At 47.9% G+C, this 12,075-nt stretch overlaps 1 protein-coding gene across 4 annotated transcripts in view; it reads right to left on the reverse strand.

The window, feature by feature from the left end:
* Positions 1 to 12,075, reverse strand: part of stox2b (storkhead box 2b) — a 45,729-nt gene that overhangs the window by 19,028 nt on the left and 14,626 nt on the right. The window contains exon 1 of one of the 4 annotated variants that reach the window (XM_027017103.2): positions 8,723 to 9,194. The exons of the other annotated variants lie outside the window; for them this stretch is intronic. Within the exon in view, the coding sequence (XP_026872904.2) occupies positions 8,723 to 8,891 (169 nt within the window). The 5' untranslated portion in view covers positions 8,892 to 9,194. Of the gene's footprint in view, positions 1 to 8,722; positions 9,195 to 12,075 lie in introns of those variants that run through there. 4 annotated transcript variants of the gene reach the window in all.

The following is a 12,075-nucleotide window of genomic DNA, read 5'->3' on the forward strand; positions in this document are numbered from 1 at the left end:
AAACTGTAACTAATCCCTCCAGTGTGATCAGATCTGACGACCCCGGCGGGGTTTATTCTGAGGTGAGGACTGGCTGGTTGTACACTGCTCCCTACTTACACTTTTAAAAACAATTATATCAGTAATTGATTAATCTGTCTATTTTTGGTGAATGAAAAAAACGGATGTACAAAAAGCCTGAAAGGAATCAAATGATCTGGTTTTAGAATCTTTTTATTGGCATTTTAGATTAGAGCTGTTCTTTAGTTTAGAGTTGTTTTTTGTAAATGTTTAAATAATTATTTGCATAGATCTCTGTAAAACATCTGCTCTCCACTGCTCCCACTGAGCTGTGCTGTGCTGTGGAACTTCACAACATTGCTGGGGTTCCTTGCTTAGAAACTGTATGGCAGTCATTACATGTGATTTTTTAGATCAAATATAAGAAATACACCCATGTTATTGGACCACAGACCGGTCTGTAGAATGGGACTGCATTCAGCTAGTTTTTCCTAAACAGCAGGCTTGCTAGTCGCTTCACATGCTATGTGACTGAAGTTATACATGCGGTTTCATAGGGCCTGAGCTCTCAACTTAAAGACGACGTTTAGAGAGGACAGTGTACAGGGACAACTCTGTCATGTTGGGAAAACATTTTATTTCTAATCAGTGCAACAACCTCAAGTTTTTTTCTAAACCAGTCACCGTGTTCCTGTTATTTTTTAATAACAGAAACTAATTCTAATTATATATAATATAATTATATATTAAATATAATTATAATTTTAACAGATAACATTTAATAATGGAACTAATGCTACTACTGTCCCGTTAAGTGTCCTGACAGATCACTCGGTCTGACCTGGGCAGGATAATCCTGACAGTATCTAACCCTGGCAGCCCCGTCATATAAAATTGATTTTTCCGACAGGATGATGCATTTTGAAGATAATCTGGATATACACTGCTGACGGGCAAATCAACGCACCGCCACACAGAGCTACCGCTGACGTCTCCCGCTGGGACATGGGCACTCCCCGCCCGCCTGTCCTGGTTTCTGTCCTCTTCTAATAAGACCTCTGCTGTAGTGGCATCTCTTCCTCAGACACTATTTCTGGCAGTGTGTGCGTGTGTCTGTGTGTGTGCGCACTCCTCCTGTTCTTTCTGGCACTCTGCATCTGGAAATCTCCGGCTCACTAACGTTTCCCGGTGCTGATCAACTCAGAGGAGTTGGTGAGAACAGAAAACAGCAAAGAGCGTGCTCCAGTCCACCTTGCCGATGGATTACACGCTCACACGTGCGCACACACAGAGAGAGACAGATTGCATCGTGGTGTGCACCAGTGTGTACGGTTGATGTACACACAGCACACAAAGCTTCACAGACATGAGAGTATAAAGGAGGATGTTTGTTGGACGAACCGTCAGCCATAAGTTTAAGCAGCAAGAGTCTGCATCCGAAAATCCCCTTTACAAACTGCCGTAAAGCACTTTCAGGGTTAGAGTCAGTGGGGTTCAAAGTGTTAACGGAGATAAAAAGCACAGGCAAACAGTCCTGGTCACTGTGCAAAAGAGCACTGGGCCTGTAAGTTTTACATCAGGTTCCCAGTAAACCCAGTTTGCAGACAAAAATGTTCATCAAGACAAACATAGTAGAGAGAGGAGGAGAAGAAGAAGAAGAAGACGAAGAAGATCAGAGACAAACACAGGGAGAGACAAAAGTGAGAGCCTTTTGGGTTCATCTAAGCAGAGAGATGACAATGGGAGAGAGAGAGAGAGAGAGAGAGAGAGAGAGAGAGAGAGGTGTGAGTGAGTGTGTGTGTATGTTTCTACACAGTGAGTATCGTTGCATCAGGCAGCCAAGGGGCAGCCACGGGTTAACAAGTTCATTTCTATCCCAGCATGCCTTGCTTCATTCATAATGCATTGCTATATGCGTGGGAGCTGGTGTGTCAAAGGTCTTTGTGTGTGTGTGTGTGTGTGTGAGAGAGAATAAAAGCAATATCAAGGTGAGCAGATGTACATGGTCCATGTTAAATAAATGAACATGGTTTCCTGGGGTCATTCTTGCTAGTAATTTTTAATATCCTTAATATCTTTAATAAAGCGATGGAAGCCCAATCTGTACAAAGTTAGTAAGGGTGTGTGGATGTCAGGGCAGTGGGAGCGGAGCTAAACCTGCACTCACACAGGAGTACACCGTGTGTGTTTGGCCATAATGGTTCAAGCATGCAGAAATAAAGTGCAAACCAGTGTCTGTAAACCAGCCTTCAACCACAACACTGGCCTGTGGACGGGAACAGAGCCCTGCTGGTCACAGCTCAGGGATCAGGTGTTGGAGATGATGTCCTGGAACATCCCGAGAGTGGTCTTAGGAAGGAAAGCTTTGGGAGGGAGGGTGTCGCTCAGATGCGGTGGGAGGAGGAGGTAAAGGGATGAAGATCGAGGAAGGCAGAGCAGCCGCATGAAATGGGATTCACAAAAGGCGCTCGTTCTGAAGTGTGTCCACACAACAGCAGCCGCGTGTTGTCCCACTAAAGAAACACTGCTTCCGTCAAGAGTGTACTGTCCCCTCTACTTTGCTAATGAACAGATTAAACTAGAAATCAGGACCCTGCACGACTCCGCAACACTACTGCACAGCACTTTGGCACAATCTGGGGCTGGTGGCTCAGTGGTTAAGGTACTGGACTAGTAAATAGAAGGTTGCCAGTTCAAGTCCCACCTCTGCCAGGTTGCCACCGTTGGGCCCCTGAGTAAAACCCTTAATCCTCAATTACTGAAGTTGTGTTCTTTCAGAACTTCACTTTATTGGATAAAAGTGTCAGCTAAATGCAGTAGATGACTAGTGAGAAGAAAGAAGAAATAAGCAGACACAACTATTTGCAAGACTTCAGAACGCAAATTAATAAGGGGATTTAGTTTCAGTCCTTATGCTATGAAAACTACAGGACAGTCTGTTTACTCTATAGCAAGTCTCCGAGCACGAGAGCAATACGAGTGAGACCAGGGTGCGTGCCGTCTCCGGGCACTATGGCTGGTGGTGCTGGCGGGAGACAGCTACAGTCTTAAAGGAATGCCTCACCCAACAATGGTAGCGTTCCCACTCGAGCAGATCTGGAGCACACACTCTTTCCTTTCCATAGAGGATGACATGCTAACGGACCATGGTGGACTGTGTTTATACTAGCTGGTTTTGTGTCAGCGTTGTGTCACTCTAGCGGTCTGGGGCTCCGTTGTTCTAGTGGTACAATACTTTATTAAATCTGAACTTGGGATCCGAATGAAACCCATGGCTGCTATTTTAGTTTCAAAACAACTCTCCGAGTCTACGAGAGGGAACGTCTTCTCGGTAAACACAGAAACTGGTATACACCACCATCTACAACGAAAGGTTCTATATGTATTCGTATATGTAAAATAGCCTCAAATGATAGTTACTGTTCAAGAGTAAATGTGACTTTACTTTTATTACACTGCATTTTCACAGACCTTGTATTCCGGTCACGTCTGCCCTATCTGCACGATGAACCATGTGCAAACTTTCATATTCACCAAAAAGATATACAACAATGAAAAACCACAAATAAGCTAAGCCCAATTCAAATCAAATGATTCAGAACAGATTAATAACACGCGCTACTCTGTAAACGGTCCATCATCCATGACAGCAGGCCCCAAAAGGTGCAAAGGTCGACTACTATGATACGACTCAGACACTGAAAACATCTATCCATCCTTCACTCGTGTGCACTTTGAGCTCCAGCAGATGACGGGAGTTGCCAACGGAGTTTAATGGAGGCCCTCAGACTTTGAAAAGTAAAGTTAGAGAAGCAGGAGTGACGTTCAGACATGAGTGCGAATCACACGTACTACTTTCTGATCAAAACACAGTTACATGCACGCTCACTGTAACACAGTGAAAAAGACCATCTTTAATCATGTCAAACTGATATAAATATCAAGTTTACCATAATCACAATAAGGATTAATAGCATTGCATTTTCCCACAAGGAGACCCACACACTACAGGACCAGAATGGCACTCTGCAGTGCAAGCAGCACATTAGTGAAAACTGAACATTGACCTGTTAGTTGAGAACTGTAAAGAATCCATGAAATATCTGAAGGCAGCGAAAATGTTGGGAAGACACAGCAAAGCCACTTTATAATTTTTATTTTTTTTTAATCAAAAAAGGGTGATGACAATCTTGTCTGTATTAAAACGCTTTTCTCTATGACTTTGTACTTTTTCCAAGATCTGTTACTGATCCTGGAAAGTGTCAGTGTGCTTCGGCACAGACGCATCGTAAACAGACTGCAGAAAGTCCCACGGATCGTACAGAACACGTGGCCAACACTGAGGCCTTCAGCACTTATAGAGGCTCCTTTCCACGAGTCCTGGAAGCCAGGGGTGGGGGTGCTGGAGGTCGCAGCAAGCTGATGGAAGGAGGGTAATAAAACATTGACGGCAATACAGACGATTTTTAAAATGACTTATAGTCATCTGGGGTACACAAGGGGTATATTTTAGCACTGGGCCAAATTCTGGTGGTTTGCCGAGACATTATGCTAGCTAGAGAAAGGGCCTAAATGGACAGAAAAGGCAAAAGAAAGGAACATTAGAGAGAGAGAGAAATAGTGTGGGGGATGAGAGCCTGAGTCACATTGAGACAAATAGAGGCCCAGAAAACAGAAATTATATCTTCAGCTGAGATACTGAAACATTGTGAACCGCCAGCTCGGGATTCAGTCGCAACCAACCAATCAGAAGACTGAAAGATAGGTTTCCCTGGAATCCAGCAAGGTCAATCTCTGTGAGGGTTTGGGTTCTTGGACCGTGTTCTACTGTGGACCTCAACCCCATTAAAACAGCATCACTGCCAGGCAAGAGTCACGTACACAAGGCCAAATGACTTTCAGTGCAACCTTTCAGGAGTTTATTCCATTCTGATTTCACTGTGTACTGGATTAACGCACCGTCCTCATCATACGAACACACTGATGACTGAAAGCAGAGGAAACCCAATGACCTTTCCATTCCTGACCCTGCTGCAACTGTTATCTGAAGTCAGACACAGCAGTGAGCTTACCCGACACAGAGCAGGCGGTAACGGGGGGTGGGGTCTGGGGGGGCTTTCGGGGGTGACATGCTGCGTCAGGCTCATGTCAGGTCTCGCCACAAAATGTGCAAATACTTGAATGGTTCCTTGAGGCAAATTTGTGGTTTTGCCGACTGCCGAACCGTTCTCCAGCCCCAGCGCTCGAACGAACCTGGTGCTCTCACCTGCTACTTTTACTGGACTGTGTGCACAGATACGTGCGCAGACCAACACCAGGCACAGACAGATTTCTTCTAATGCTCACGACCGCCTCTCGATTCATACAGCACTTCAGCTGTGCAGTACTGAAAGCGCAGAGGTGCGGTGCTGGCCGCGCTACCCTCCTCCTTCAACTGGTCCTTTACTAGAAGAAAAATTAAACTGCTATCAAAATTAATTTGCGGTCAAATGAATTTGTCTGGGGTGAGCTCAACATTTTAGGGAGTTTAGTTTGATTATACTGTACGTTTGTTTGTGTGTGTGTGTGTGTGCGTGCGCGCAGGAGTGCTTCCCATACAAGTGTGTGTTCAGATTGGGTCCTTATAGGGTTGAGAGACTGCCTGCCATCGAAAGTTTCCGTCTGGGGCTAAAAGGTAGGAAGGGATGATATTTTCCTGAAACTGTCACGATGATCACCACAATCCTTCAGCCGAACTTTCTCACAAACCTTTCTCCGGCCTTCTGATCTAACAAAGACATGGTGCTTACTGCCACAAATTAATGATGCGTCCTGAACCTTCTCTCTCTTACACAAACACACAATTTTTCTAATGGATCTGGGATGCTTTCCAAAAAGCCCCCGTCTGTATAATTTTCTGTTGTGCGATAGCCAGGTGAGATAACACAAGCCCAAAAACTCAACGACAGAATAAAAGCCCCACTGTAACTATTATACGTCCACGCTGGAATGCTCTTTGTCTGCTGGAACAGCACAGTGGAGGATCCTCGGCCTCTGGACGTTGAAAGGTGGACCATTACGCCCTGATCCTCAACAAGAGCAAAGCAGAGCCAAAAGGAGCCCATCAAAAGGATCACGTAGAACACAGAAACTGCTTCATTAGGATCCAGCTGCAAGTTCTCCCCCTGCACCAGAACTACAACGCAGAAGAGAATGTGAGTGTCATCACTTCCCAACTCTCCCAAACGATCATGTAACTTTAAACACGCTCCCTAATGCAAAGCTCCTCAAACCAGCTCCTTGAGATCTACTGTCGTCAAGAGTTACAGCCCCAGCTCACAACAGATCTACCAGCCCAGCAGGCTAACTCCTAGTAATCCACCAGCCCAGCAGGCTAACTCCTAGTAATCCACCAGCCCAGCAGGCTAACTCCTAGTAATCCACCAGCCCAGCAGGCTAACTCCTAGTAATCCACCAGCCCAGCAGGCTAACTCCTAGTAATCTACCAAGCCCAGCAGACTTTAGTTCAAGTTGATTCCTACACAACTTTTTAAGAACATCTAATCTTTAAAGCCATGCACATTAAATGAAAAATAAGAACTAAACTGATCAGGGTGCTCGGACTCCAGAAACAGGGCTGGGATTCCCTGCTGACCTTTGCAGGAGAAGAGTTTTGTATGACGGTCATCTTTCTGGGCCACTGTTACTCTGTTCATGCTGCTTACCGTGTCAGAGAGAACGAATACAAATAAAATCACAACTGATGAGACACAAGCGCAGGATGTGGGTTCAGCCACAGCTGCCTTCAGTCCCTGATGCTGCACTGTCCATCTCCAAACAATACGAGCATCAAAGATGGTACCCAGCAAGAGACAGGAGCTCAGCAGACATCACAATCCACGACCCTTACTTCGACTGACAGAGCAACCCTGCTCAAGACGAACTTGGCAGCCAGGGCTGGGAGATTTAATATCATACTATATTAAGACTGTAATGGTTGTTCTCAATGGGCTTTGTGAGAATCATCTGTGGATGAGGTTGCCAACAGTACAGCGGACTTTAGTTTGTTATGTTTATGCTTTCTGGGTCCGCTTTTACCACTCGAAACAAAAAAGGAAAGTCAGAAACATTGTCTCCGTTCATCTTTATTTACAGAAATGAAAGACTCAAAAACCAAATAGTTTGGCCTCAGCCAAACTTGCCTAGACACAATATTATGATTGACAATAATGAGTCCCTTAATTAGCATGGCCGGTTTTTAAACAACCGTACGGCGTGTTAAACTCAAAATATACAAGAACTATAAACCAGCAAAGTCTGTCCAAGCATTTTACTACGTTGTACTTCCCACAACACACACGAACGGTCCTGCTCGCCCAGTCATTAACTCTCACTCTAGGTCTCTGTCTTCCTATTCATTCACATTCTCCACAATAGCTGGATCATTTAACCTCTGACCCCTGGTGTTGCTAGGAAACATGAAGAGTCCTCGAAGCAATCCGGATTTGGCAGCCCTGCCTGGGTTCCCATTCACGGGTTCTCTAAGCGCTCCCTGAGGCTCAAAGCCCTGCTCCTTTTCTCTTCTCCGTTGAAGTAAACGGGCCGTAGCCACTCTCACGGAGCCCTGCATACATTTGAGCTCCAGCTCGCCCTCCGCTCCCGCTGAGCACACCGGACGAGCTTCCAGTCCCTGCACGCCCGACCCGAGCCAAGATTCGTCAGGGTTAGTGAAGCCTGGTGCAGCATGCAGCACGGCAGTTAAATCGCAGGCAAGCCCTCACCTTCCAAAGTGCTCGTTAGTAGGAAAGGGGCAGGGCTAGCATGAGAAGTTCAGTTTGTGCGGGAACAATAGAATTTAATTTCAGACCAGGAGTCTGGCTGGTGGCTAACGCAGGTGCAAGGATCTGGGCTTTGTCTGCGCGTGAGGATTATACTGACACTAGCAGGCATTGGAGGTGAAGAAATGTAAAAAATGGTTTGTTCTCTAGTGGTGACCAGGCAAAAGTATTCTGTAAAAAACTTCCATGACAAGTCAGGTCAGAAAGAAGGCAGGGAGGGTGTTAGGTACTCAATCTTTTATTTTGTACATATGTTTTACATAAATTTTTACTAAGGAAAGAAAAAAAAAAAAAAAAAAGTCTCCCGTCAACCCTGCTGCAGATTAATGTAGCTATGAAAAGTAGTCCAAGTCTGCATATTAACCTGTCGAACTTAATGTGCACATACGATTTTACATCGTGCGTTTGCACAAGCTGTGGAGTTAGCATCGGCCAATGTGCAAACAGCAAGGGGCGAGAAGAATTTCAGACTTTTGTAGTTTCTCTGTGTTTTTGTAGTTTTTTTGTCATTTCAATGAGACCTATTTAATTCTAGATTCATCTCTGCATTTCCACATCTTCCACATCTCCTGCAGTGCATCACCAGTAGTAGCTGCAGCTCAGACAGGGGGTGGAAGTCACTAAAACTAGGTGACCCGTATCTGACTGGGATGAGACTGACTACAGCAGTGCGGGTCGTCTGCAGGATGCCTGCCTGGAGTGAGGTGCCTGGGGTTGTATGGGAGTAGGAGGAGCCCAAGTAATAACCCTGGGGGGCTTTAATGGACTACAACACCGATACACACTGCCCAGTACATACACCAATACACAGTCATCTGACAGACGGTAAACGCAAAATGAAAATATAAAGCGCATTCTTGCCCTTTAACTTAAAGTGTGCGACCCATCCAGAAAGGCTGACCCACCTGTGGGTACGTATATCCGTGACGAGGGCAAGACGAACGCCTTGGGGTAGTGTTTGTGGAGCCGGTAGTCTTTCTCACTGCGGGAGCGACCGCGGTGGTCCGAGGCCCGGTCTGAGAGGTCCGAGCTGGGCCAGGCCCTGCGGAGGGTGGTGCTCCGCGTCTTCTTCATGGTTGCTCCGGCGGGTGGAGGATGGAGCGCCGTCCTGCCCCGCCTTCTGCGTCCGAGCCACCTTGCTCAGGCTGCCCTCATGGCTGCGGCAGGAGAGAGCGGCACTGGGTGTCTGTGTCTCTCGCTCTCCCTCTCTCGTCTGGGTCAGGATCTGTTCCTCAGAGACGTAGCCAGCTACACAATGCCCCTGGATTCCTAATCCACTGTGAGGGATTCCCGCTTCAGATGGAGAGGCGCACACACTCACACAAGCTCTCCGGCGTGTAGACGGATCGAAGAGGACGGATGACCGGAACAGGACCAGAGGGATGGAAGGGGTGGTCTTGGTTAGTCGGGGGGGGGGCGGGGGGAGTTGCAGGGGGAGGGGGAAGGGTCAGAGAGAACGCAGCCCGAGAAAAACCCTGGTTTCAAACAATAGCTCAATTCAGTCAAGCTCTGCTCCACTAGAACACAGCAGTCAACACAAAAGCTACAACAAAGCCAGCAGACAGGCAGGGGAATGGTTGCTGGTCCCGTCTGTCTTTAGCCGTGTGAAAGTCCAGCCTGAGCGTGAGGAGCAGGTCTCTCCTTCCCAGATGTGAGCACAGCAGCACATGTGAAGAGACCGCCGGAGTGACTGGAAGGTAAACACTGCAACACACGTGCGCGTTTGTGAGGGTGTCCAGCTGGACAAGGATAGAGTCCACAGACAGGCGAAGACTCGAGAGCAGCACACACACACACACTCTCTCTCTCTTTAGCCTAAGTGTGTTTGGGAACCAGAGACACTCAGCTCGTCGATCTCGTCGATCCAGTCAGGTAGAGCTTCTCAAAATGCTGTAGCTTGTGGGCTTCGTCTCCTGGCGCTGTGCCCAGCCGAACGCGCGCGCACACACACACACACACACACACACACTCAGAGCTAGCAAGCAGCTGCCGATAGCATAGCTGTGTCCAGAACCAGCGTGTAGGAGAAGGCTCGGCGAACCCCAGGATGAAGGCGCCTCACGCTGGCGTGCGTTCTGCTCGCGTTCCTCCTCGTCTCCCCTGCGCGTGGGGTCAGCCACAACTTCCACCATCTCCTTCGGTCCGAGAGCCAGCAGCTGCACACGCAGTTCCTCTGGAATGCAATTAAAAGGGGTCTGTCCACGGCAGCGCACGCGGGGAACAGGGGTACAGGGAGCAGAGTGCTGTAGGCAGAGCGCTCTCTCCCTCTTGCCTTCCCTCTCCCTCGTGCAGCTGGTCGACTCCTCACAGCCAATCACTTTCTGACAGCAGCCTATCGGCTTAGAGTGAGACAGAGGGAGGAGGGAGAGAGAGAGAGAGAGCGCGCACACAAAACTCTTTCCACTCCTGCCACACACACACGCTGAATTATTTACTCAGAACTACACAAGGAATACAGCAGGACAGCAGAGCACAGTGGTGGAAAGAGAAGCTGACCAACATGCAACCATTGACTTCCTCTCACTTAACCTTCACTTAACCAGGTGAGTCTCCTGAGATCACGACCTCTGTTCCCGAACAGACGCAGAAGTCCCAATCAAGCAATAATACTCTAATCTAAACAGCCCTCACATGTGGGAGGTGAATGGCTTGTTTGAAACTTGGGTGGTCATTTGAAAATGTCTTCATTTGAAATTTAGTCTGTAACTAAAAGGTATTTTTCTAACCATAATTTTATGATTTTTTAAATTTAATAGGATTTTAATAGAAATGTTTGGGTTTTTAGGTGACCCCTTTGGAACCCACTCATGCACGTACACACACACACACACACACACACACACACACACACACACACACACACACACACACACACACACACACACACACAACACACACACACACACACAAAAAACACCTCCTCCAGCTGGTCATTAATCATGGCCTACACTTCCCACTCTAGCCCGTTGGCCTGAACAGTGCAAAACAAATGTTTTTCCAATAAGCCAAGGGCAAAGGTCATTGGTCTTCAATAAAGCACACCTCCCCAGTGTTCTTCCATCAGTCACAGATCAACACAAACACCACAACTTCCTCCACACGCAACTCCGCACGCCTCTCTTTGCAAGCTATGCCTGATGACGTCCAGAGCTTCTCCTTGTTAGTGTGGACCAGGAGGGGGTCCCGTTCCACTGGCTCCTGTGGCAGACGGACGGGTGAGCTTGGAGACTTGGCAGACCCTTAGTGTTGCGTTACAGGCCTGATAAGAGGGTCACATGCATGGTGGCAGAGGACAGGGAGCTCTGCTCTGGGTCGACGCCGGGCACCTCACTGACATCTCACTCTAACTCAATCATCTTCCAGAAGACTGTACTGTTTATGGGTGACCGTGGGGGACTGTGGGAGCGTCTTTTTAACTCCAGCGGCTAACGCCCCACTAAACATAATCGGCACCTTTATGCAGTTATGCAGTCTGCAGTTCACATCTATTCTTCTTCATCCTATAAACGCTGTCCACAACCTAAGACAGCGTCTCAGACGGCTTTACTGAAACGTCACCGCACTCATCTAATGTCCTGCAGACTCTGAGCGTGTTCCTCTTCCCCTGGACGGACAAGCAGGCCGAGGCCGCTGAGGAGGGTCCTTACCACATGGCCCAGGACTGCCTTCCCCTCCCTTGTTACAGCTCACGCTGGGCAGAGAGTGCACGTCTGTGCTGAACCCCAGTGGCCCACAAGCCACTAGGACTCGGGGAAAGGAACAGCTACAGTCCCGGGAGCATTTTTCCTGGTTTAGGCCTGGATTAGGCTCAGTCAGCCGCTCATCGTCAGAGCCGCTTGCCAGAAAGATCTCCTGGAGGCTCCATAATCCTCATTTTCCGACTAACAGCCTCGCCAGAATGTGTGGCAACACTGGACTGGAATTAGCATTCACATTTTGAAGAACGTGCTTCAAATGCAAGTCATTCTCTTCTAGCAATTCAAAAAAAAAAAATCACTGGGATCCTTTCAAGAACTGAGACCAGAGTCCCCCTATAGCCCATCCCCCTACCCAAAAGCCCCTTCCACCCCATACCCAGTCACCCCTACACGTTCAGGGAGTCCCCCCCGCCACCCTGGGGGCCTGCACACACTCCCAGGCCCAACTGCTCTCTTGCAGGCAACTGCCCTCCCCCCTTTTCAATCAGGGAAGCTTGTACTGCGCGCCCCCGTATAGACGCCAGACCTCCTTCGGGCTGGAAGAAAACGTGTTCCGAATT

This window comes from Electrophorus electricus, chromosome 2 (assembly GCF_013358815.1).
Source record: "Electrophorus electricus isolate fEleEle1 chromosome 2, fEleEle1.pri, whole genome shotgun sequence".
Lineage (NCBI taxonomy): Eukaryota > Metazoa > Chordata > Actinopteri > Gymnotiformes > Gymnotidae > Electrophorus > Electrophorus electricus.